Source organism: Centruroides sculpturatus, unplaced genomic scaffold, assembly GCF_000671375.1.
Source record: "Centruroides sculpturatus isolate CEXI.00-Female unplaced genomic scaffold, Cexi_2.0 scaffold2532, whole genome shotgun sequence".
Classification (NCBI taxonomy): domain Eukaryota; kingdom Metazoa; phylum Arthropoda; class Arachnida; order Scorpiones; family Buthidae; genus Centruroides; species Centruroides sculpturatus.
In genome coordinates, this window is record NW_019386617.1 from 1 (window position 1) to 26,950 (window position 26,950).

A 26,950-nucleotide genomic window follows, 5' to 3' on the forward strand; every position below is an offset into this window, starting at 1 on the left:
AATACGAATTAAAAAAGTCTGTTTTTATAAGTTTTAATATGTTTAAATGAATAGCGCCTCGTTATAACGAGACGATTCTGAGCGGTGTAATGGCAATGCTCTTATTTAACTTAAACTAATTATGGATGGTTACTTAAAAATTTATAAACTTTAAATAACTTTCAAGATGTTTAAATGGGTAGAGTTTCTGTTATAACATTCACAACCGCTTCGTTATAACAGAAACTCTTCCTCTGTTCGTTCTGGCATCCCAAAAATAATGTTTTACGATTCGGTGAGAATTCTTTGTTCTTTTCACTCGGATAAACGTTAAATAATTGGAACAACCATCGACCAAACTCTTCTCTTTTTTTTCTAAAAAAAAAAATATTATTTTTAAATCGAAAGGTAAAAGATAAAGTAATACTTTTTGATTTTATTATAAACGAAGAGATTCTGCATTTTATTTTCCATTTAGAATTTTATATAAGTGGAGAAGATTTCCACAAAATTTAGAATATATATTTTTCTTTCGAATGAGATTTTCTAGAAAAAATATTCCTCGAATTTGTATATATTATATTCTTATTGAAAAACTTTAAACTAGAGTATTTAAAATTGCAACTGTCAATAAAGAATGATTTATATCTGGACATTTTCTTCAACAGCAATTTGACAAATTGCTATTAAGGAAAATATCCAGAAAGTAATGTAATGTAGAGGAAAATTGTTCTTTTATGTAATCTATAACTAGATTGGCCATTCCTGATCAGCTGCTTGCTACTCGTCGTCTTAGCAACTCTGAGCAAGGAACAAGGAATAACTGTGATCGGGGTCTGTTTTATTTACGAACTTTTAATACTTCATAAGGTAAGTCGAAATAACAAAATCGGAATAAAATTCTCAAACGATCAATTATAAATAAAAAACAAGTTATACAATAATTTATTGATAAAATAAATGGTTTTAAAATCCAACAAATTTCTGTTTGCTTCGTATGATTTATTAAATGTTTGAATTAATCATTTTGATGGATTTATGAAAAATTTCTTTAGGAAAAAAAAGAAAAATACTATTTTTTTTTTATACTATTTTTCTTATTGATAAAATCGAACGGGGTGAGTGAGTGAGAGGATATCGCTACTATTTTCACCCGATTCATAAATAATATTTCTCTTTGTAATTCGGTTTTTACCACGTAAGATAAATAAATATATAAAATAATCAAAGTTTTAAAGAATAAAAAAAACATCAACTAAAGCCAAAAATTGAAGTGGATTATAAATCTATTTTTTTATGTATGAAAGATTTCTTTATGCACTTTAAAAAAGTTTAATTTTCTTCTTTTGTTGCATGAAAAATAGATTTTTTCGAACATTTATCTAACTTATTTGGTGTGCAGAATGTTTAAAATTAAAAAAGTGATGGAGATTTTTAGATAAAATCCTTCAAAGTTTGCGAATATTTTAACGGTTTTACATCGTATAAATTTGTTAGTATTGTAAAATATTGAGCTATTATTTTGATATATTGATATACCCGTTACTCTTTATGATGACACGAACTATGTAGATGCCCTGTAAGTAGTCTTTACTCAATTTATATATATATAAAAAAAAGGAACATAAAGTTACATTTTTGAAAAAATGTATGTGATATAAATTTCATTTTGTAACTTTAGACAGCGAAGAAAGATTCGTGTTATAGCCTATATATATATATATATATACATATAAGGTAAAAAATAAAATAAGAAAAAATGTATGTGAGGCAAAGATGTCACTTCACATCCGGAGTACAGATAGCTTGTAAATGAAATTGGTAGCAAGTAAAGTTGAATGTTATCGCTAAACGTCATGCAACTTTCTCTTTTNTATGATGACACGAACTATGTAGATGCCCTGTAAGTAGTCTTTACTCAATTTATATATATATAAAAAAAAGGAACATAAAGTTACATTTTTGAAAATTGAAAACAATATAATTGGCAGGATGTTCACGTCAAACGGTCATTTTGGTTTTCTATTGCGTTGTAACGGTATTTTATGATGTTGAGGAACGTTGTAACGGTTTTTTTTTGTAATGTTAACAAATGAAAGAAACGCTTTTTGTAGCAGAATATTATATCTGCGATACATTTATGCTTAGGGACGTATATGGGAGGTCGTGTATGTCGGTCAATGGACGAGCAAATCGCCACTTCCTGTATGGTTACGAGAGATGTTTCTTCGCCTGTTCGCTCTGATTTTAGCAGCCGTATCTCTACTAATAGCAAGAGTTAGATTGATGGGATCTCAGTTACCCGTCTTCACAAAGTAAGTACAGCCCATCACTTTTAATGATACAATAATCTGCTACAACTAGATTACTGCACTCATAAAACGTGAATAAATAAGTAATGGATATCGTCAAGATTTTCTATTAAATATTATTGAATAAATGGCATACACTTAATTAACATTACGAGATTTCCTGACGTTATTTAATTTTCACTTCACGGAAAATATTAAGAATGGGTAATTTATAAACGTAATTTTTGAATGTCATTCGCATATTCTATTAACCTCTGTTCATTATTATTTAAAGAAATGTAAACAAATATAGTAAAATGTATTTAGTATTTAAAGAATTTATCAATTTTTAAAGAGTACATTTGTACATTTGAAATTACTCAAATGTACTAATGTTACTTGGTTAGAAATTTGAAATTTTGATCGTGGTTAAAATTTCTATCGCACGTTCTATTACTGTAATTAATAGCCAACACCTTACGATAATCTATAGTAAACACAGATAATGGATAATTAATTTAGAAATAGATGTATCATAAACTCTATAAATCATTTATAAACATGTTAATTACTTAAAGGTGTTAAAAATGTTGGCAACTTTGTAAATGATCACCGTTAATCCAGTGGATTGTTCGCAGGAGACGGAGGATAATGGAGCTGTAAAACATAAAATAATTAAAAAAATTCGAGTGTATAAATCAAAAGATTGAATAATAAAATGCGAAATTCAATAGATATAATGTTGCAAAAATAATAAATCCTCGAACTTCTTAAGGAAAATGTTCTGGAGTGTGTGGTCGGTTTATTACCCATTCCGTAGTATCTAATAAATGAAGCAGCTTAAAACAATTCATCAAGAGTCAGTCCATTACACGTTTAGTCCGTAGACTACAATTTTCTATTCACATTTTTGAATGATTACAAGCGAAAACGTGTGCGAGACAAGAATGAATTTATTTTCTCACATAAGTCACCGGATTAGTCGATGTTATCAGTAAGTGCGGTTTTAACTTATAACATTTCCACACGCAGCCATTTTTAAAATAAGCCGAGGACGTACACTTTCCCATAATTAGTGTGATTAACTGCTTTTTACAGACGTGAATAATTATAAAGAAAGACATAGGAGTTCTTAGTATTCCGCGCGGTGTTTAAGTTACAGAGAGCAAGCCCCTTTAACTGTCTTATTACATATTCAGAGTCAACCTAACTATATTCGATGACGAATACCACCCAATTAGTTGGAAAATGTCGAGTGTACATTGTACCTCTGGGACTTACGTGATGCGAGTGAGCAATGCATTAATCTGTGGTAGATAACTAATATACCCGCCATGTTTTGTTTATTGATCACATGACACGCTTCTCCGGTCGACGTTGCTAAAAAGAATAACAATTTTACGTCAAGATATATTGGCGATGAGTGATGAAGAGAATAATCACAAATGAGTCGAGTAAGGTGAGGGTTATTAAGGTTGCAGCTTTTTGACACGCAGGTAATATTTTAAACGCTTTTCTCTCTTTGCTGTAATTAATTATTAATACGGTCTTAAGGGAACGAAGAAATTAAATTTGCATTTTTTTTAATTACATTTTTTCAATATTTTTAGATTTGACAATCCCGCCGCTGTGTCGGATACTCCAACGAGACAGCTTACCTATAATTATTTATTGCCTGTTAATGTTTGGCTACTTCTGTTTCCCTGTGATCTTTGCTGTGATTGGACAATGGGGACCATTCCACTCGTGGATTCTTTTCTGGATCCGAGAAATTTAGCAACCGTAGCTTTATATTTTGCAATAAGTGCACTGATAAGGAGCAGCGTGGTTTCGGAAGCGGAAGGACATTATTCTGTAGTGATAATGGTAAATAATTTGAATATTAATAAAGATTAAACTGTAAAAAAATAAAAATTTTCCAAGTTTTTGCTGAAAAAATTATATATATAACGAAAAAAAATTGTTTGTTGTAGGAAATAATTCTTTGTAAGAGGGGAAAAAAAGTATTCTCGCCTCATACAGAAAAAAATTTTTTTACAAGCATCTGAAGAAATGTATTGTTTGTTCTTTTCTAGAGTCTTTCTCTGATGATGTTTCCGTTTCTACCTGCTTCCAATTTGTTTTTTCCTGTGGGTTTCGTAGTTGCAGAAAGAGTTCTATATACACCTAGTATGGGGTTCTGTTTACTTGTAGCATATGGATGGCAACTTCTTTATAAAAGGAGGTGATGTCTATAGATCAATCAAACTTGACGTATAGATTATCAAAATTTATTTTTTGAAATTAATAGATAGAAGAAAAACTACAACTACTATAAAAAGTAGAGTGTATTGTATATTAAAATTGAAAAATCCCTTTTAAAGCTAGAATTTAATTTTAATTTAGGAGAATCTTATTTTTTACTGCCTTTTTAAGAGTACTTGGAAATAATTTTTCTTGTTCTTTTTTTCCCTTTTATTTGTGTATAGAAGATGGAAGTTAATCGTGTGGAGTGGAGTTTTGGGTCTTCTTTTCATCCACACGCTGAAGAGTGTCCATCGGAACAGCGATTGGTGAGTGATTGATGAACTGTGCTAATGTTGTGTTAAGGCGAGAATTCGAAAGGAAACTATCTAAGATGATATTGCATCAAGAATTCAAATTGATCTTTCGTTTTGTTGAAACAACTATCTAACTGGAGCAGAAAATTGAATTTTTCTTTACGTCTTTTGTATAGAATTTTTGCAACCATAACAAAAGATGTTTTGTTGACTGGCGATGAAGTCAATTTCCGAATCTTTTTTTTTTCATAAAATAAATTTTTTTTTGATTAATTAAAACTTTGAAACGAATTTCTTTATTTTCTAAAAACTACAAAATGAAGTTTTCTAAATGTAATTATTACCGTAATTAAAATGGAAAAAATATAAATCATAGTTTTTACTCGACTTTTTTAAATCGATAATTTGTTAATTTTTCTACGCAAATATTTCATTAAAACAAATAAGTATCGATATATTTAATAAATATTTTGACCAATTGAAAGACGTGTTAAGCTTAAAATCTATAGCGGGATCATAAATAAATTGTGTTTGCTTCAAGGTGTCATTTATTTTTCATGACAGATAGACTAGGTCAGCGCTCTTCCTTTATATCATAACTTTATAGGGTCTGTGCCATTTGTATCGAAGATTATCTAAAAAAAAAACTTTACTTATCGTTGTTAGATCGATATTTATTTAATAAAATTTTATTTTTTTATATTGTAAACTACAGGAAATCGGAGTATACAATTTTCATGGCTGGATTGAGAGTTAACGATCGCAATGCTAAGCTATACAACAACGTTGGTCATGCGTTAGAAAATAGAGGAGACTATCAAAAAGCTCTGGAATATTTCAGGAAAGCTTCCGAGTAAGTAAAACAATATTTGATTAATTAATTACAAAAATCTTTACGTATTTAATTACTTAACCAAATTTAGTTTCTTAACAATCCTTATTGTTTGCACTTTGTTTTCCTCGGTGGCTGTTTTCTTAAGAACGAGATATGCTAATCAAATATTGAATATCATAAATGCTAAATTATTATTTAACATAAAGAAAAAAGGAAAAAATATATTAAAGAATTGAACAAATAAAAGGAAAATAGCAGTAATTAAAGAAAAATCAATAGTCGAAATTGTAATCTAATAAAAGTAATTTTAGTGAAAATGTCATCTTGATAAATTGTTTCAAATACAATTGTTTTATTTAAATGAATTTTTATGCAAAACAGAGTTCAACCGGATGATATAGGAGCGCATATTAATGTTGGAAGGACTTTAAACAACATGAGAATGTATCAAGAAGCGGAAGAAGCATTTTGGAAGGTAATTATCTTCAATTAATGTAAATTTTGTATAAATTATTATTATTATTTTTTCCACCGCTCGACATTTTTATACAGTTTAGAAGTCATACATAATGTAAAACATATAAAAATGGAAAGCTAACGTATTCTTTTACTTTTCCGTTTTCACTATTTCCGTTGATTTTTGAACGACTTTACATTTTTATTTATCGTATCTTTTGTTACTTTTTATATCCATTTTTATCCTTCAGACCCTTTTACTTTTTACTTTGCTTTTCATATTGGTTGTACAGTACTTTCACACGGAAAGGGAGCAGATGTTACTAAAGCTTCCTCTACCCTCCTTCAAGATTAAAAGTAATATCTTGTCTAACCCATAATCATACAATAGACTAACAAGGAAGTAATAAATTAAAACAAAAGTTTTCAGACGTTAAGGATTGAACCGGAGCTTTAGTATACGCTGATTGTGATTGTCCACAACTAATTTCAACGTTTCGATAGTAAATGAAGTGTCGAGAATAAAATTAAGTCGGGATTTATACGGTATATTAGTATAAGGAGATTAGTTAAAACAGTATTAATTAAATTGGAAGACGTTGGTGTTAATGGCAATCTATAGGATTAAAAAAGTATTTAATGAAGTAGAAAGCTACTTATGTTCCCGAATTGAGCCTCATAAAATAGTTGTTCCGCAATCTTAAGCGAAGTTAGGAGAAATAAAATTGCTCTGTCAATGATTGCTTTTCTATGAAGGCGATAAAATAATTTGAAAAATGATAGAGAAGATAATCAGGAAAGGATCAAAGTTAAAATCAAATAAAATTTAAATATTTTATGAGGAAATAAAAATAACTTCTAAAAATTCCCCATTTGTTTATTACTTCGTTTCTGTAGGTGTAAAAATATTCACCAATTTATTGGGAAATTTAATAATTTACTCAAAATAAGCTTAGTTTGAATGTCTAAAAAGGTTTTTTCGGAGTGATTTAATCATATAAAAAGGTTTCTTTACTGTTAGAAGATTAAGTGCCTAACATATTAATTTACTGAAAAAATCCGGTTGCAATTTCTCAGTTTAATTTCCATTTAAACAGTTAAAAAAGGACAAATAAAGCAGATTAATTCGTAAGTTAGCTTAAAAAACGACATTTTGAGTAAGTTTTTTAAAGTAAATTAGTGTTGTAAATTCTTTAGAAGTTGGGTTAAGTCGACCAATAAATCTATTAAATTAATGTCTATTGATAGTCACAACGATTAAAATATTCATCAGGACATATCTTTTGTCGAAAGTGGCTCTCTCTCCCTCAGGTGACATCACGTCTTTAACCGAAGATTGCAATCCGTCTCCATTAATACAATTTCCAAATTCATCATCTTGAAACGTTTCGTGTCCGCATTAAGACAATGTAAAGTTCGTTAGGGATTTTCATCTTGTTCAAATTAGTGCCAGGAGGGAGAGTAATTACGAAACGCGTAATTTCCTTAACTGGTTCTATCGCTGACAACGAGTGGAAGTAATTTTCTGCATTCGGACGCCGAGGGGATTTATACTTTCCACATATGATTTAAACATGAATTTCCAAACCAAATCTAACACAAAAATAAAGAATTTGCAAACAACTTTATATATATACTGTATATTACTTATCTCCCTTACAACCATTATCGATTTTCGACTTGTATTTTCTTCAGCGTGAAATTTTCAGCAATAAAAACTGTACTTTACAAGTTAACAGTAAGTAAATTAATGCAGGACATTAAGAAAGCCTCTGTTAACCGAATTTATTTAACGTTTTTTTCAAGGCAAAAAACTTGCTTCCTCGACCTCGTCCAGGTGAACAGTACCAAGCCCGTGTGGCTCCGAGTCATCTGAACGTTTTTCTAAATCTAGGAAATTTGATATCTAGGAATGATACCAGACTAGAAGAAGCCGATTCGGTGAGAATTCTTTGTTCTTTTCACTCGGATAAACGTTAAATAATTGGAACAACCATCGACCAAACTCTCCCCCTTTTCGCTTTGCCATCTCAAAAGTAATGTTTTATCTCATTAAAATTGTATTTTATAAATAAAAGCTGTATTTTTAAAAGTTTTAAGACGCTTAAACGTGTAAAGTTTCTGTTATAACTTTCGCAACAGCCTCGTTATTACTAGGTGATTGTGAACGTTATAACAGAAACTCTTCCCCCTTTTCGTTCTAGAATCTCAAAAATAATGTTTTATATCATTAAATGTTTTATTTTNTAATTAAAAATTTAATTATAATTGTTAAAATAATTTAATTTAGTATATTTATTTAAGGTTGAACGTATTACTACAGAAGGGAAAAGCTAGTGAAAGGGTGTATTTCAATCTAGGGATGTTAGCCATGGACAATCGTGATGTCAGTGAAGCCGAGAAGTGTTTTCGTAAAGCTATTGAGGTCTGGATGATTTTGCAAGTTTAAACCATGTAAATACACGAAAATCTTAATAATCTTTTTGTCTTCTTTTTTAGTTACGTGACGATTTTAGAAGTGCCCTTTTTAACTTGGCGTTACTTCTTTCCGATGCTCACCGTCCTTTCGAAGCTGTGCCTGTTCTAAAGCAATTGTTAAAAGTGAGTAAACTTAATAAATTATTTGTTAATGAATAAGAAAATAACGTTTCGTTTTCGTGTACAGTACAACCAACAAAAATACATTAAACAGTACTTTGGGTGGAGTTTTTTATTCTTTAAATATATCCCTGCACTCACGGAATATATCCATAAATTTATATCAATTTTTAAAAGAAATTCTCTATAGTAAATTTTACGAAATGATTTTCTCATTTGGGAATTTGAAAGTTTTATTATTAAAATTGATTTTCCTGAAAGTTTAAATGTGTAAAAATAAGCAAGAAAAAAAAAATGTTTTGAAGGAGTAAATTAAACAAAAAATCGAATATTTGTGTAACATTTTATTCGATTTATAGATTAAAATTATTTTTAATTACAAACTAATTAGTTATTTTCGAAAATCTCTCATTTATTGATTATTTTTAATTTATTTTTATGAATTTAAATTAATGTTTTCCAACCGGTAGATCGCGAACGCTTAAGTATCATTCTGTCTAATACTCATTTGTCAGATAAAAGAAAAGGTTGGGAAGAAAGATAAGAGAAAGGGTGTGATGTCAGATCTAATATACATATATATATTTTATTTATTCCACTGAACGGTGACTTATTCATTTATTATCCGGATTCATTATTTATTAATCTATTCGAATAATTACAATAATTATTAGGATAATTTAAGCTGAAATGCTTATTTTTCAACCAGTAGCTCCCGAGTTCTACAAGAACATTCCTAATTAATATTCATTTGAGAGATAAAAGAAAAGGTTGAGAATCAATTTTATTTAGCAGCTTTCTATTGCAACAGCCTCGTTATTACTAGGTGATTGTGAACGTTATAACAGAAACTCTTCCTCTGTTCGTTCTGGCATCCCAAAAATAATGTTTTACCTCATTAAAAGTGTATTTTATAAAATAAAATAAGTAAAACAAAAGTGAATTTATAAGTTTTAAGATGTTTAAAAGGGCAGAGTTTCTGTTATAATGCTTAAAACTTTTATTTAAGTTAAAATAATTATAGGATTATTTAAAATTTGTATAGAGGAAGTAACAAAAACACAATAAGCTTTTTTTAAAATTCATTTAAAGTAGATCTAGAGAATTAAATTCGTAGTTAAAGTTAAGTAGGAGTTATATTAGTGGAGGAGATGATACGATGACGTTATTGAGTAAAATTGATTTGAGAAAGATGCTTTTAGGGAAGAGAAATTCAAGCTTCAGTAAATGTATTATTACGGTCGTGCATTATTCTGAAAAGACCCATTAATGTTGTAGTTAAGTTCCCCCCTTTCAGTTTGCAGTTGGAAATTTGATATGCTATATATTTGTTGTATATAACTTAGGAGTATACAGGCAACATTGTCTTTCCAGAGGCGATTGTTAATCATTAAACGAACGGAAGTGTAAGACTATCCCTTTNCCGTGTGATTTTTTTTAGAAATAAAGTTTATATTCTAAACTATTTCTCAAGTTAAATATTCTTTTTTAAAGCTAAGGAATTTTTTTGAAGTTCTCCTCCTTTTTCTTTATGGAGAAAGAGAGATGAGAATTAAAGAAATTCAAAAACAGATATAAACATTGTTTAGAGAAATGATTGATCTGACTACAAGAAATGGATAATTATGTTGTTTTTTTAGATTCTCTATGATCATTATAATTGTTCAATAGTTAAATTGAGAATTTGGTTTTTTTAGATGCGCTCCAATCATTCAAAATAAACGAGAATAACTGTGCGAGTCTGTCCCATTTATCGATTTATTGTGCAGACTGTCTTTATTTTGATTACTGCACTTCCTTCGAGAGTTAATCGGTCGATATGGATACAAATTTATGATCAAGATGTTTACTATATCGAATTAAGATAGAAACCGTAGTATTTTAAGATAATTAGAAAAGTTTTACTACATCCTAATGAGTTGTTTAGTTTAAGAAAGATAATTAAATTTTATTTAAAACAGCATTTTCTATATTTAATTTAGAATCATCCCGATCATGTAAAAGGTCTTATACTCTTGGGAGACATATACATTAATCATGTTCGCAATTTGGACGCTGCTAAACAGGTGATAACAATCAACTTTATTAAATATTCATTCTTAGTTTATTAATCACAATATTCGAATAATTTAAATAATAAACTAATCTCAATTTAATATTTTATTAACGTTAACGTTTAATTTTATTGACATTCAATGCGCGAAACTCGGGAGGATTTTAGTGTCTGTCGTTGTTATTCATTTGTTATCGTGTATATTTTTTCCCCTTTGTTTTTTTTTATAGTGTTACGAAGATATTTTATCGTTGGAACCTTCCAATATTCAAGCGTTACATAATTTATGTGTGGTGTACGTGGAACGTGGACTTTTATTAGAAGCCGAATCGTGTCTGAAGAAAGCAGTGAGTATAGCTCCACACGAAGAATACGTCCAACGTCATCTAAAAATCGTTAAAGATCGTCTAAAACAGCAAGAAGATAAACAATCGCTAAATGGACGAAACAGCAGTTATTCTAGCAAATTTTCGCTATTAAATTAATATATATAAATATACCAATCGTTCGAGTGACGAGTGACAGAATCATCAAAGAAGTTCCTAGAAATGATTGATTATTGGTGCTATCTGGTCCTTCACGGGATACCTAATAAACATCTATGCTATGTACTAATTAAGTAGTAATATCCGTGTACATACAGTAAATAGGACCATTATTTTTATATGTGCACCTTTTCTGTTTAACAGCGAGGTGTAATCATTGGTGTTTGTGACGAAGACAATTCGATTATTTTCTGTGATAAACGGAATTTAGAATACATTATAATGTATTATTTTACCTTTTTTCTTAGTTTCAGGTATGTACATGTTTATAATTTACATATTATTTGCTATATATAATAACAAGAGCGCGATTATGTTGTGTAAATGTTCAATTCCTCAACAGTTCTACGGAATAGAGTTCTATTTTTATTGTATATTCATTAGTTTGCGTATACCAAAGATATCATGTAATGTGTTCTTAGTTATGGGCATATCAGTATAATTACATCCTGTGATCAATAAATTACAGTTCAATTTTTTAAAAAATTAACGAATATTTTAATCTTTTAAAATCGTATCCATACAAAGTCAAGAACAATATAAAAGAACAATAAAGACGGCTGAGAGGATTTGCGGGCATTCAAAAAATACTTTTCGTATCAATATTTCCGAGTGAAAAATAATTGAAAACAATTTTCTTTAATATTTAAAAGTAATATTTTATGAATAAAATTGGATAAAAGGTAAAAACTTCACGGGTCATCAACTGCAAAGAAAGAACATAATGACTCTTCATTCATCCATGAATTTTACAAAACTAGAATAATTTTTGATTCAATCGACTGTGAATTCTTTCGGAATTATTCGAAGCAAACTCTTCGAATATTTCCAATTTTGATATTAGAAAAAAAGAAAGAAAAAGTCAAGTTAATCGATAATATAGGTAATGGCGAAAACTATTATCTCTCTAGCAAGCCATTAAGATATAAGTCAATAATGAATATCTCATAAAGAACGAGTGAAAATCTATGCCATTACTGAGGTATATTACGTGATAACAGTACAGACAGATATCAATTTGTTCCGCATACAAGAAAGTACCGTTATTAGATTAATTGAGGATCATTGTACGGGGTCATACGACAATTTTTTAGAAGAAATTACTTTATCACACCAACTTCTTTCTTTGAAACTTTAATAGGAAATTCCGAATCTCGTTCTGCTATGCATCCATAATTCATTGGAAAGCAACTGCTAATGTCTTAAGTTTTGTTGCTAAATGTCTGATGTAATTGCCAAGGTACCCCCAATTGTTCGACTCGTTAAAAGTTTAAAACCATCGCTAATATATCATTTGATTTTGTTAATTAAGTAATGGGTATTAACCTTTACAACTCCGGAATATATTATATACTGATTGTTACCATCTCTAGATATTGGATTCGCTCTTGGAATTCTAAATGAATACGAGGTTTTGGTATCCTAAGATTGTGCTTTCCATCCACGTACATTAACCAATGAGTACATGGAATATTTTATATCCCGACAAATAACAGTCAGTAGCGTGTGGCAAGTCGTAACATTTAAACTTCACTCTGTCTGACCCGAAGGAATGTAATTTGCTTAATATAGACTGGTTTAATTATTAAAGCAATAAATTCTTTAATTTACTTTATATTGATTTTTATTTTTGTTTGTTAACGTTATGTCATAACGTTATGTTTCCAAAGTGGAAACGTACAGGATATATCAAATTTATACCTTAGGGATTTGAAACGTTGCCAAATACTAATTCCGAGTTTAAGTGTAAATTTATTTGTATATTAAAAATGATTACAGCTCGAAATTATAGAATACTTCTTAGGGTTTTCATTAATTAACAATCAATCTTTCTTGCCACTTAATTTTTATTAGTGTTACTTAATCCAATATTTTCTATATTTAATGTTGGAAATTAATTCTATATTTTTTAAATAGTTTCTTACGCTGAGAAAACGTTGCTTTTGTTAATTTTAACAATAACACAATGCAGAAATTCCATTCAAAAAAACGTTGACAGAAACTATTGGTAAAAATAAGGTAGAATTTAAAATAATCAAAAAATAAATAAATAAAAATGAAAAAAAGAGAGAAAATAATAGAATGTGCAACTTTGTATTTATAGTGTCAAGTGAAAAATCACGCCCTTTGTATAAAAGTAGAGTGAAGTCAGCCTTTCAATAACAGAATGAAAGCTTCTATTCACATTCCATTGAGATCAACCTTATCGCTTACTACGAAGGCAGAAACCGGACTTTATTCCATTTTTATTGAAAAAAAATATATATATAGTCATCTATCTCTACTTCCAGTAAATTTATGCCGTTTTGTGAATGATATAAGCTGAATAGTAGTTCATCTAGCCAATAGAATGCTATCATTTGACCATTTTATGATCTGCACAAAATAGGTGTCTGAAACGATCGATGTCGATAGATATCTATTTTCTTTGAAAACTAATCTGCTATCGCACTAAAATGGATCGAATTTCGTACATCTAACTCAACTGAATGCTAAAAGCCAGAGAATGTCACCATGACTCACTTTTCCAATACGCTTATTCATTGGAAACCATTGATAACGGAGAGTATAAGGACACCAGACATAATTTTTAAACTGTCAAAACAATAGGAAAAAAAATATTTCATCCTCGAAAACTTTTAAAATTTATGAAATTTTTAACTCGGATTATTTACTGTTTAATTAAACGTATAAAATAAAAGGAATTTACCTAAGAAATGTATATATATGCGTGTGTATGTAACCCCTCTATTCAAACTCATTACTTACGGTTTTATCTTCAATGTGTTTGCATAAATCAAAGGATTGGAGAGGTTCTCTTAGTATAAGCTCTCGTCACATCGCATCAAAGAGGATTCAAACGCCCAAACTAAAACTAATCGCTTCTTTGATACCGAGATATTTCAAGTTGTCATGAAACTTGTCGCGATGTCTCCTCGCGATCGATATTTGTCGTAAAGATGTTCTGTTGCTTTCTGATAACACCTGGAATTGACCATAGCAAAAATTTACAACTGTAAATTAAAGGAGATTATGTCAAAATACATATAACTTCACATAATTAGCTTTAAAAAAGGATTTTTTTTCTATCAGCAGTAATTTAAAGCGAGTAGAAAATAGATTTTTTTGTACGCGTTTCCTTACAAGAATTTTGTATTGTATTCACTACTAAACTATATATAGGCCTATATATATATATATATATTTTTTTTTTCTAAAAAATTCGGATTTGTACTTATAATATAATATAAAGTTTGTTAAAAAGTAGTAATAATATGTTTAAGGTTAGAATTTAGTATGTAATGATGGTTTAGTTTTCCTTGTTCTTTTATTTGACTTTGGAACAATTGTGTGCTTGTACTATGTATACAAACGGGTATTTTGAAAAGTTAACGGAATTCGAGAGAAAAAAATTCCACTAAAGGTTTATTTTGTTGAGTTAAAGAGGCGGAACAAACGGTTGAAAGACTCTACCCTTAACTGAATTTGGTATATATTTCTGCTTCTAAAATGTTTTCTGAAATAACAATTTATATTTTTATTCGAAGGAAAAACAGATTTAAAGAATTGTTATCGTTGAAGGAATAATTTCGATTCTTTCTTTCATAACGTATAACTTAAATTTCGAACTTATGGAAACTAATAAAGGTATTGTCTGATAATTAGATTTCATTTTGTGGAGTAATTCCCACCATACCACTAACCAATCAGCTAAATAAGGAAACGTGACGCTAACTATGGAATGTATCCCTATCGACATTGTATGGGTGTGACCACAGATCACTGTGCAGCGATTGACCCAAATACCACTCAGACTCCGTAATTGGCTCATCTTATCCTTAAAATCAGATAATTCTATACCGCAAACCGGGGAAATCGCGAAATGTGCCTAAATAAATGAGTAGAAAGAAATCATCCAAAAATCACCATTTTCTTTTGTACCAATTTTCTCTTAGTGCAATTTTTAAACAATCATATTTTGAAGTTAAAATTATTATATAGAAAAGCTATTTTTATATGAATCTCTAAAAGAAAAGCAGTACCAAAACATGTATAAGAGTATTGCAAAACCTCTAAATGAGTCCTTTTTTAGAGTATTTAAAACAGTAATTTAAGTAAAGAAGAATTAAATGATATCCTGCGACTTGGGTATTTTTCCTCTTCAATAGGACAAATATGCATTTTCTTTGAAGGTAAAGAAACCAAAGATTCCTTTCTTTGAAGAGCTGTCAATATCGAACCATCGCCTGTGTAATATGAACTCAGAGAATCTCGCATTTCTCCTTCTAAAATTCTAACTTGGCACATCAACCAAATATAATATCAACCAACAATTTTGCATTCGAGCAAAGTTTTCCCAACTTTACTCAAACCCTACTTAATTTTCGAGAAACTGAAATATTTTATCCCTCTCCTTTTACCTTTCAAAAGTATATTCCTCTACTGAGGTTTACAAAATACACTTTTTCTTATTTTTATTTTTCAATTTCTAAAATATAAAATATATTACTAGGAAATTCTCTCTCTGAGGTTTTTGCATTTTTATAATAAAATATATTTTCGTAATACGTTTCTACAATAAAAAATATATTAATATACCTTTGGTAAGAGGAATGTCATACATTTTTCTTGTTTAAACTATTCAATTTTGCATGCAAAAACTATATTTCAGTTTCTATAATGTTTAATTTATAAAATGATTCTGTTATATAAATCAACATCATTTATTTTACTCTTCAACATTTTCTTTTCTTTGCTTTTACAAACCCATTATCGGACTTACTTGCTTCTTATTTAAATTAATCATAATGAAAATAGAAAATTAATTCAAATTATATAATTTCTACTTTTTATTATACTCTTAACTTAATGAAAAAATCATATAAGTTTAATGAAAAGGCCCTATATACAAAGAAGAAACTATCAAGAAGTAAGAAACAATGAATTATGACGCCATTAATTCTTCCAACTGAGAGGTATATCAAGTGTTGTGAATACAATTTCTTCCTATTTTTTTCCCTTTTAAAGTCGTTTCTTTTTACACATCTGAATAATACATACATTAAAAGTAACTAGTATACGCAGTAGCAAATCACTTTTAAATCTGCACACAATTTTCTATAATATTTAATATCATTCTGACTCTTTTATATTCATTTAATCTGTCAGATGATTGATTACTTTAAGAGAAAAAAAAATAATTTCAAATGTTAAATTTTAATAAGTCAAATTGATATTCAGCATAAGTCAATTAATATATTACATAATTCTTTTTTACAGTTTCTCTTTCTTAACTACATTTTTAATTATTAGGATATTAATAAACTTATAAAAATTGTAAAACTAAAGTTTAACAAGCGTTAAAAATAAGAAAATATATACTTTGATGCCGTCGATTCTTAGACTTTTGTCTACCCCAGTCTAATTATCACAGGCTTTTATTTTTGTTGACGTTCTTCCCCTTTGTAAAGTATGGTCTCCAGTCGAATCCCTGAGGGAATGGATGCCTCATCTAGTAGTAGCTAATTGAACAACTTTGCGAAATGTTAAGTAGGCAGTACTCGAATTAATAATTCTTTTATATTTTACAATCTTACATATTTTTCTTTAACAAAAGCATAAATTACATCTCATTAATTGTAACCTTCATTTTGCGCATTATCTTTCTTTTATTAAAAAGTATTACCATCGACGATACTCTTAAGAAAATTTGCAACTATTAAATGAATATCAAATCTCTCTTTAGTTTTAACTTTGATCACTCCGCTGAGAGATTTTTATTTCTATTGACAAAAGTGTAGAAGCAAGTTCGATTCTCCTTACTTCAACGTCTTGATTGAGGCAATTTAATATACCTCAGATTGAGGAATTCCTCTTACCATCTGCTCAACTTCATTAACTTTACAAGGGCGTTTCTGCCAATTTTAAATTTAAAGTATTTAAAAGAAAATCTTACTTTTATATCAACAATTGATGAATTATGTGCTTCTAATTTATCAATTTCATTATTTTTTGCCTGGGAAAATAAAACTGACTTGCTATCATTACACAAATCATAATGTTTGCTTTCACTTAAATGATCATTGTTTGAGTATGAACTCCCTAGATCTGAAAATATAGTAATATTAAGAAATTTTTAAATTAAAAAAATCTGTCGACTTTCCCGTCGGTCATTTGTCACTGCTTGCCTGGTTGTTCCTTCTTAGTATTCTTGTTTAGTATAAAGTTAAGTTTAATGCTTAAAGCCAACGAAAAGGCTTTAAACTATTACTAAAATAATACAGATACTAATGTAGCAAGCTCTGTAAGAAGCAAAATAATTTAATTGAAACAACACGGAAAAAGAATGAATACAGTNAAATGTAATTTCAGTAACGTTGTTTAAAACGCGTATAAGATGTAAAAACACGCGCGTATTTGGAAGATTTTTGTAAAAAATTCTTAATAAAAGTGATTAAATGAAAAGAATTTAATGCTTATACCTTTTTAATATTCGTTTTAGTGTCGTCTATATTAACGCTTATGCAAGTCATAGGTATGGAAGTTGGCAATGCAAACAGGTCGTTGTCGCGTTAAAGTGTCAAGGGTGATTGAGTGAAAGGTTCCCATTAGGAGACACTTTCTCTCGCAGAGGACATTACTCGTTTCTGTTTCTCTACATCCCGTGTGAGTGATCAATTCACACGAAAGGACAGAACCATCCCGTCATCACTTAACTTCAAATCTTGCACTTCCCAATGGTAATTCCTGGTTGTTCGTATCAAATGGATGTCGACGTTCGCTAACAATTATGAAGTCAACTCTTTCACCTTTCGATGAACCTTTAGTGACAGCTTTTCTCTCCAGGGATACTGCTTTTCTCAACGCTCGATTAAATATGGCGAGAAGCAATCAGTGTAATTATACTACTAGAATAGATAAGTCGCAAACCGATGACAAGAAAATAATTAAAACCTTAAATTTTAACTCGAAATTAATATATAATTAAAGTTTTACATATTTTTTTCGTCTACGTTTCCTGTTAAATTTACAGAATTGGCAATTTATTTTAAATATATTGTAAATTAATGAAGCGATGAATGTAAACTATATTTAAATATGATTAAGTGAGTGATAGATCATTTTTTAAATGAATTTTAATATAAATTAAATTAAAATAAAGACACGGATGAAATTCTCGAAAGTCCAGCTGTGAAATTTACAAGAATTGCCAGCTATTGAAAGGAAGATATTAGCGTAAAGTATTCTCTATTTACGCATAAGATGTTTATTAGCTGAATAAATGCAATTCATAGAAAGGAGGTAGTTAAAAGCCATAGAAACTTTTGTGGTAGTAAAATAGAGAGAAATTCAACACAATTTTATAGATGTGCATTACACCAGTCATTACTTTACTGAAGAATTTTCTTTTATCCTATTGCCCGGAGGAACAGAACAACTTTTAGAGACGATGAAGAAAGCGTAAAGTTCATTAAACTGACAAAAATGTGAATGATTCTAAAACATTATCCTCTAGGGAAATATGAATTTCAAAGACAAGACACTTCGATTTTTTAGATTTTAACAAAAACTTAATCGATGTATCGCTTATACTTTTAATGGTAGTGGATATATATACAATAATAGGTGACGTATAAGAAAAATAAAAGAAAATATCCGCTAGTTTATACAAGTTGTATGAGGATGGTAGAAGCAACGACACTTGTTTGGTGTGTGACAACTGGGTAATGTAAGCAATTCAGAGTCGAAGAGTGAAAATCGGAATGGGGTTTACACACGGGTCAAGTAAGGTAAGAATTTTCGGGAAGCAAATATTCCTTGGTATTCTGAAGACATCCTTCGATATCATGATGTAAATAAATGTTACGCGTAAGAAACAGGCTATAAAAATAGGAGACTTATTAAGGTATATATTTAAATAAAAATGTGGTAAAACAGGACTGGATTTTTTCTAATATTCGTGCCTCATAATTAAGAGGAAAAAAAATCAGTTATATAAACATCGCGTTAGCATTTCTTCACATTAAATTTTTATATATTAGTAGAAAAAAAATGTCTACTTTTGGCTAAAAGAAAATAACTATCCTTTAATTAGGTATTGTTTGCTTAATAAATGATTTTTTTTCGTATTTATTTAGAAAGTTTGTTTGAATTCTAATGAATATTTTCTTTTTTAAATGGTGAATTAATTAAGTTTTATCATTAAACAACTCGTCATTATAATGCTTTCCTCTAAATGAATATAAATGATAACAATAACATTATACTATATTTTAATAACTTTATATCAACATGAAAATTCNAATATATATATTAAGTAGTTGAGATAGCTTTATTTCGAACAAGCCACCCTTGAAAGAGAAACAAATGGGAAAAAAGGGCTAAACTCACCAACATCAGCATCAAAAATAATCTTTTCGTTTCCTTTGTATTCTTTGACCAGAAAAATGTCTTCAGTAACATCTCTTCCCTCAGTTTTTAGTTGCATTTGCCGAATATTGTCATTTCTTAAATGACGGAGTGAGTGAACATGCTGAATGAGATTAAGCTTGGTTCGTGTAAAGAAGTGACATAACTTGCAACTATAATATTTATTTTCAATGTTTAGAGAGTTCTCTTTAATTTGGAGATGTAGAAATAATTTACTACTAGTTTCGTGCCTTGGATTGGCTGTGTGAAGCTGCAATTTATGAATGCTGTTTGTATAGTAATCACATGCGTTGCATCTTACTTGTACAGGATTGTTAACATTCATATACTTCAACTTCCATTCCGTTACAGGACCGCCTTCTTTGACATGGTTGAAATGTTGTAATTTTTGAAGATGTTTATCGGTCTTGCAATGAAGTTGGAAGTTAGCCTTCAAGTTCGTCTTGTAGGTACACAGTTTACAAATGTAGCTTCCAGCCACAGCCATTAGTACTTCTTCTTCGCGTTGCCAAGTTCTATCTTGTTGCATGTGCTGATTCAAGTTCTCGATGTTATCTGCCGAATATACATTGCAAACGCAGCATTGGAACAATTTATGTGAATCGTCGTAAGGAACATCTGTGCGAAGCGCAGTATCCCCCTGTTCCATGTCCACAGTACTGCCCACGTTTATCGGCGGTCCTAGAGTACTCTTGCCCGTCCCGCTAACAGCAGCTACAGCTGCTGCTGCCGCCATAGCTCTCTGCTGTTGTTGTTGCTGCTGCTGTTGGGTTGCCATCATCAACAGAGCATGATTATAAGCCATGTCAGCTAAGGCAGCTTCTGGTTGCAGCTGAGCATCACAGGGCAGGAGTAGGCCAGGATGGAACTGAAACAGAGGATCGAGAGCCTGAGCCTGTTGAAAGGCAGTGAATTGCTGCATATGTTTGACATTCTGTTGCAGAACCATCATATTGTGAGTGTGCTTTTCGCTCGTCATGTGGATTCTCAGATTTCTTGCCACGTTCGTCTCGTAATTGCACACGTCACACCGCCATGTGGCCTTTGGTTTATTAGTAGGGGGAGCTTTCTTCATAGGGTCTGGAAGTGGCGGGGCTGGCAGACCCTGAGGCTGAAGCATATGATCGGTGCTGATGTTGCCATTCTGCAGTTCTTGAACATTATTAATGTGTTTGTCTGACTGCATGTGGATACTAAGGTTGCCCTTGGTAGTGGTTGAATAGTTACACACCTCACAACGATACGGTTTATAACCGCAAGTGTAAGTTTCCCCTCGTGCAAGACGCGGATGAGGTTGATTGGTAAGACAATAAATGCAACTCATTTCATTTTCAGGATGTTTTTCTTTCATATGAATTTCGAGGGTTTCTTGGTACTTATAGTGCCAATTACATTTTGGGCATTTGAGCGTCTTGCACGAATTGCGCGAATGCATCATGGTCATTTGAGTGCCTAAGGAACGATTGACACCCATAACCATGTCACATTTGGAACATTCCACCCCATTGGGCTTTCCTTCAGGATGCTGAACACAAACAGGACTACTTGTCGATGGTGCAGGCGAATGGCATGTAGGCACAACAGGACTGGGTGTTATCAGTCCTTTAGGGGACATCCGTACACCAGGAGAGGTGCTATCAGTGCTGCCGGTGCTAGTAGGTCGCTCCAGTCTACTTAGATTACCACTTCCAAAGGCAAACAGGTTTGATCTGACATCAGATGAATCAGTTTCTTCAATGTGGCCATTAGGAGAACTTTCCTTCTCGTGTTGTTTTTCAGACATGGGTGATGATGGAGGTCTGGTACCCGATGCCTCGGCAGCTGCTGCAGCAGCTGCTTTGGCCATTTTCTCGATATTCGCTAGATCTTCAAGTTCGGGTGCTAGGACTTCTGAGTCTGGACCGCCCAGTGTATGTCTGGTGAGTGAGGAACTTTTAGATGCACTTATTTCAGGCATCGATGATGATACTGGACTCGACGTGGCTGACACAAGTGTGGTCACTGCTGCGCTGTATCCACCCCTCATAGCACTGGACACAGCTGTGTTTACAGCATTTAGGAACACTGTTGTCACTGGGTCTTTTGATGCAAAGGAACTAGGACATGAGCTGTTAGGGACGTAATAGGCGCTCGAAAATTTTGGATACCCGATGACCTGAGCTGATGATGTAGGAATAGGTTCTAAAAATGATAACAACGGTTCTTTGTCTTTTCCAACACCTTGGATTACAGCCGAAGTGTTTTTCTGAGACATAACCTCTCTTTCTTCTTCAACCAGTGTGATATTATGCTCACCAACTGCATGAGCAACAAACGATTTGGCATATCCAAAAGATAGTTTACAAATGAAACACATTAGTATTGGTTTGATAGGTACGGTGGCGTAGTCCAAAATAGGGAAATTAGATTTATCAATTTTACTAGAGTGTTTGGTCGACCCTAAGTTCGTATCGTCATTGGAAGTGCCACTTTCGGTGGCCTGTCTATCTCTCATTGTAAAAACCCTATAACTATGCATAACGGGAACTTCAGGAACTTTTTTCTTCTCTTGTAGGAGGCTGTACGCTTGACCGTACAGGGCACTGTAGAGGGCAGGGTTCCTAGAGATGTGTAGTGCGTTCACTACTTGAGGGAACACCCTGAATGGGGAGGGTGTGACACCTCGTGCGTCCACAATACATCCTTCCTGCTGAGGTAGATCCAAACTGCATTCGTCGTCACTCAATTCGGAGTCGGCACCCTCAATGATATATGCAGAACCGTCTGGATTATAAACAATCTTTCCCGTGAAGTTCTCAACGTCGCTGATTGAACTGTTGTCTGACCCATCTTGCTGTCCGTCTCCTCTCTTGCAAGGACGGGCCTCGCCACAACACACATGTTCCAAATAGGCCTTGCTTGTGTCGAACTCCGTCCTACAACTACCACATTGGGTCACCTTGGTACTGCACTGGACCTGTTCAGGGGACATTCTGCTTTCGTGACTTGGTCGCGATGCCTTCTGATCCCCGGATGTTGAGTCCACTTGATCGGACGAGCAGGAATTGAGAGGGAGAGGTAAACTCCTCTCTACCAGCACATGATTGTCCCTCCCCTGACCAGTGTCCATGGCCGCTGCTGGTGCTTCGGCTTCCATGGTGCTACGTCATCGTGGACACCTCCAACTGACTCTATTAAAAAAAATGCCAATAATCAATCATCAAGCAAATTACCTCCATAAAAAACATTTTCATTAATTAATAATTTACGCATTAATTTATTTGATAAGAATAACGAACTTCAGACCCACTTAAAAGGAATCGCTTTTACAAGATAATGTTTTCATAATCGTTAATTTTGATTTACGTTATCGTATTTTATCGCATTTTAAGAAAATAAAAACAGGCCTATATAAAACTACAGAAAACAATACCGATTGCATTCCTCGTATTTGATTTCCAATACTTTCTGCAGCGCATTTCGGATTTTATCTTTTTTCCGAAATATTTTTATTTATTTAATAATTATTGCCCCTAAAACTTTGATTTTAAATATTAATTTACCAAAATATAATAAAAAAAAATATATATATATAATAGCAGAGAAAAATACGTGATTAATATTTAGTAACGTGTAGAAGTTGACATTTTGAAAATGAAAACAAAAGCAATTTTTCTGAAAGCGCTATAATTTAATGTAAGTTTTCCACACAATGTTATTGTTTATTAAACATAAAAAATTTTATTATCAGCAAAAAATGATTATTATTATTATGATTGCCAAATGAGCTGGACATATTTTTATATACGATACTTTGATATTTTATTTACATATTCTTAAGTATCATAGCTTTAAGAAATCTTTTATAAATAAAGTAATTCCATTAGCAATTGACTGTAGAGCATTTTAACATGGAGACGAACCGAAGAAAATTAGTAGAGTAATGTCCAAACTCCGTGCAAAATGAACGCAGTTAGGGACCTTATTAGGAGACGTCTTCGTCCAGATGGTAATTACTTAATCACAAAAGATCCACTCGAGAAACTAAGTGAAGCCAGTCCAATAGAACAGGAAAAGCTTAGGATCCAGGTGAACGTGGGAAATGTCACCCATGGCTTGTCGCATGACGTCACTGCAAGGTGACCTACCTGATCACGTGATGGGGCGAAGAAACTATCGTTACGAAATGTTATCTATCAAGTCTGTTCTACTTAAAATGACGAACAGTGTGGTAGGCCGATTATATATTTATTTGCCGATTTAAAGAGGGGGAGCGAGAGCTGCAAGTCGGATTAGACTCATCTGAGCCGGTAATTCGAAAAATGGCAGAAATATCGTTTATTTTTTCCTTAATCCAGCCAGTGAAAAGTGACCTTTCTGCCTACTCTTTGCAGCAGGTCTAAAAGCACTATCATTAGCTAGACACAATTGTGTGCAAAATAGCAGCACGGCTTGTTTCTATAGCAACGAGTGACATATTTAGGTGGCTACTCCAGTTGCTATGTCCCAAGTGGTATAGATGTCTGAATGGCGATGGACACAGCACCATTAGCCGGATGGTCGTCTGCGGCCATTAACATATCCAATGCCGTCCAGCGAATCGTAAAATCAAGCAATATTCCGGTTCGGCTCCAGAAGCCAAGAAGTTACATATCATGATGCCAAATGTTTTCAAACCACACAAACATACAATATTTTTGTTTCCATCCTGATACTGTATTTACCTTTCCTACAAAAATTTTTAACCTACCTGTTTATTTCCCTTAAGCTGGGTGTAACATGACCTTAGGGACCTTAGAAATTATACTTTCTTAACAGTGTAATGACAGACGAGTCAATGTAACTTATTCTCATTACTCCATCATTACGACACATTCTCAATGTCTGAGAGAGAAATTAATTTTTGATTGGATATACTTTGCTCTCGTTCTATTGACTTTCACCTTCTATAATAACGAAGAAGAAACATCCTGTTGTAACTAGATGCCACTTAAGTTGCAAGTTACCTGCAGGAGTGTCAATGTTTCACTTCCCTATCACGTCAACCAATTACACAACTGATAACATAAAATACTCGTACTTTAGCGTAATTTTTAAATTTACTTTTAAGTGACAACCGCATAACAATATTACAGCGATGATATGAATGTAAATTAGGAAACGACACTTTGGATAATTGTCAGCCTTTGTTGTGTTCTATCGAACAAATTATTATAACTTTTAGGAATAAAAACTGAAGGACAACATTCCCCAATCTGTAGGGGGTGTCTAGTCTGCAGGTGTCGCCTGTCCCCACCTCGCCCAAGGGTGTCCTGTGATTGATTATTATGGGATTCTTTTGTCTTCGTCAGGGGCAACGATGCCTCTGGCACAAATCATTTCCCTCCTTTCACCCATCTTTACAATGGATTATTTCTTATATACTCGAATCTACTCCCGGGATAGCAAAAACCTTACAGTTTGCAAACTACTACCCAAGGCATCTGGAACGACTCACCAATACAAAAGAATAAGAACAATTCTAAAGCTCGTTCATCGATGGAATTTTTACTATTTTGTCTATTACCGATGTATAATGTATTTGCCAACCGTAAAATTAGCATTTGGAGACCAAAATATCTTAATGATATCACATTTCTTGAAACGGTTATTGATCAAATGTTCTGAGAAATGACTACTTAAGATCAATAGCTGTGACGTCATATCGCGACACTTGGGTAATAAGCAAGAAGAGTTTATTAATGATACAAGTCATATTATAATAACGTATGACTCGGGTCCAAAATTTCCAAAAGTCTATTACTATGCGATTCAAGCCGGCTAACAATGGTGTAGAAATTCATCTGTATAGAATTGTATAGTTCTATTGGCTACTACTTTTCTGTTACATCTCCAAGTACTATTCAGAATCGCGTATCATTGTACTGTCGTCACAATTTATTCAACTTAACTGAAAAGGACTCAAACCCAAAATACAAAACGAGTGAAGTTCGAAGGACAGTAAAGAAAATCTGACCAGTGAAAAAAAAATAAGGATCGAAGGAAAGAAAGGAAAAAAAAAATGGACGAGTATAAATCTATATATAAAAACTTTATTTTCTAACAATCTTTATCAAAGTCTTTCGTACCATCATTAAACTAGATTTGGGGAAAATTTTTTAAAGTACAATTGATGACGGAGACCCGCTTTGTGTCCAATGAAGCAATACTGAGAACAATGATTTACACTTTTCTCCCTAATCATCGACTCCGACAGACGATGGGTAGAGAAAAATTCCATAAACATTATTAATGGATCCAACTCTATTCGTATAGCTTTTGGATGCTGATGAATGCAGACATTAAATCACACGTCATGTGGCACAAAATTCATGATACTCTAGTCCTATTGTTCTGATCAAATCTCTTTCTTTGTCAATTTGGTCATTTTAATATTTTATCTCGTTTTTCGAATCTACTGTTCTGAGACAAATACACAACTCTTTATCTCTTCTTCGTCTGATAGAAGACAAAAATGTTGACAGTTTGAAAGGAATTTACCCATTTTCGGTAGTTTCTTCTTCTTCTTCTTTTTTTTATAATTATTTTTTTTTTTCCATATTGATTAGTTTCCTTAATGACGTTCGGAGTAAAAATATTACTGGAATCGTCATTTAGTCTGTCGACCATTTATTAGAATCCAACTTAAAAATAGTTTCTGTGTGCCATATATTTCTAATAATGCAGATTTATAAATAGAGTAGAAGCATCCTAATTAGAAGTAAAACTTACCCAAAGAATCATTCTCTTTAAGCATNATTTTCATTTTTTAAAAAGAAAGATGAAAGCAACTCCAACTTCATTATGCAATCTTCTTTTTATTTATATTTTTACTTTCATTAGCATATTTTTATTCATACGACTTAATAACAAATGAAAATTTTCAAAATAAATAATATTATATATTACGAATTTTGAGAGTTATTTATTTTAAAAAAACTCGAAAAAGAAATCGCTAAGTAATTAATAATTTGTCGTGCATAAATTACATAAAATTAATTGTATTTCTATTTATTTTTACATTGTGAACGTTAATAGAATTTAGAATATATAGAATTTTTAAAATTATTCTTTCATAAAACAAACAAAAAAAACAAACCTCAAACCGAAGAAATTTCTAAATAAAATAAATAAATAAATTTTCTTCCTTTTAATCCGTAAAACATCAGTCAATATTCTATGCAAAGTTAATTCACAAACCGATA

At 31.6% G+C, this 26,950-nt stretch overlaps 2 protein-coding genes across 2 annotated transcripts; one reads left to right on the top strand and one right to left on the bottom strand.

Moving 5' to 3' along the window:
- Positions 1-733: 733 nt before the first annotated feature.
- On the top strand, positions 734-11,883 carry LOC111615426 (transmembrane and TPR repeat-containing protein 3-like; the record flags this gene model as incomplete). Its single annotated transcript, XM_023356840.1, has 13 exons — positions 734-849; positions 2,128-2,294; positions 3,881-4,136; positions 4,346-4,494; positions 4,739-4,822; positions 5,526-5,663; positions 6,027-6,120; positions 7,908-8,076; positions 8,195-8,213; positions 8,406-8,526; positions 8,601-8,702; positions 10,682-10,765; positions 10,983-11,883. Coding segments are annotated over 13 exons (1,754 nt in total), but the record flags the coding sequence as incomplete, so codon positions are not given.
- A 7,746-nt stretch (positions 11,884-19,629) lies between these two features.
- Positions 19,630-23,250, bottom strand: LOC111615427 (zinc finger homeobox protein 4-like). The gene has a single exon (XM_023356841.1). It carries the CDS (start codon positions 22,861-22,863, stop codon positions 19,630-19,632), a length of 3,234 nt encoding a protein of 1,077 aa, XP_023212609.1. The 5' UTR covers positions 22,864-23,250.
- Positions 23,251-26,950: the final 3,700 nt, after the last annotated feature.

What these genes read in the sequence shown, in the direction of transcription:
- LOC111615427 (XM_023356841.1), bottom strand. Translation starts at nt 22,863, where the DNA reads ATGGAAGCCGAAGCACCAGCAGCGGCCATGGACACTGGTCAGGGGAGG.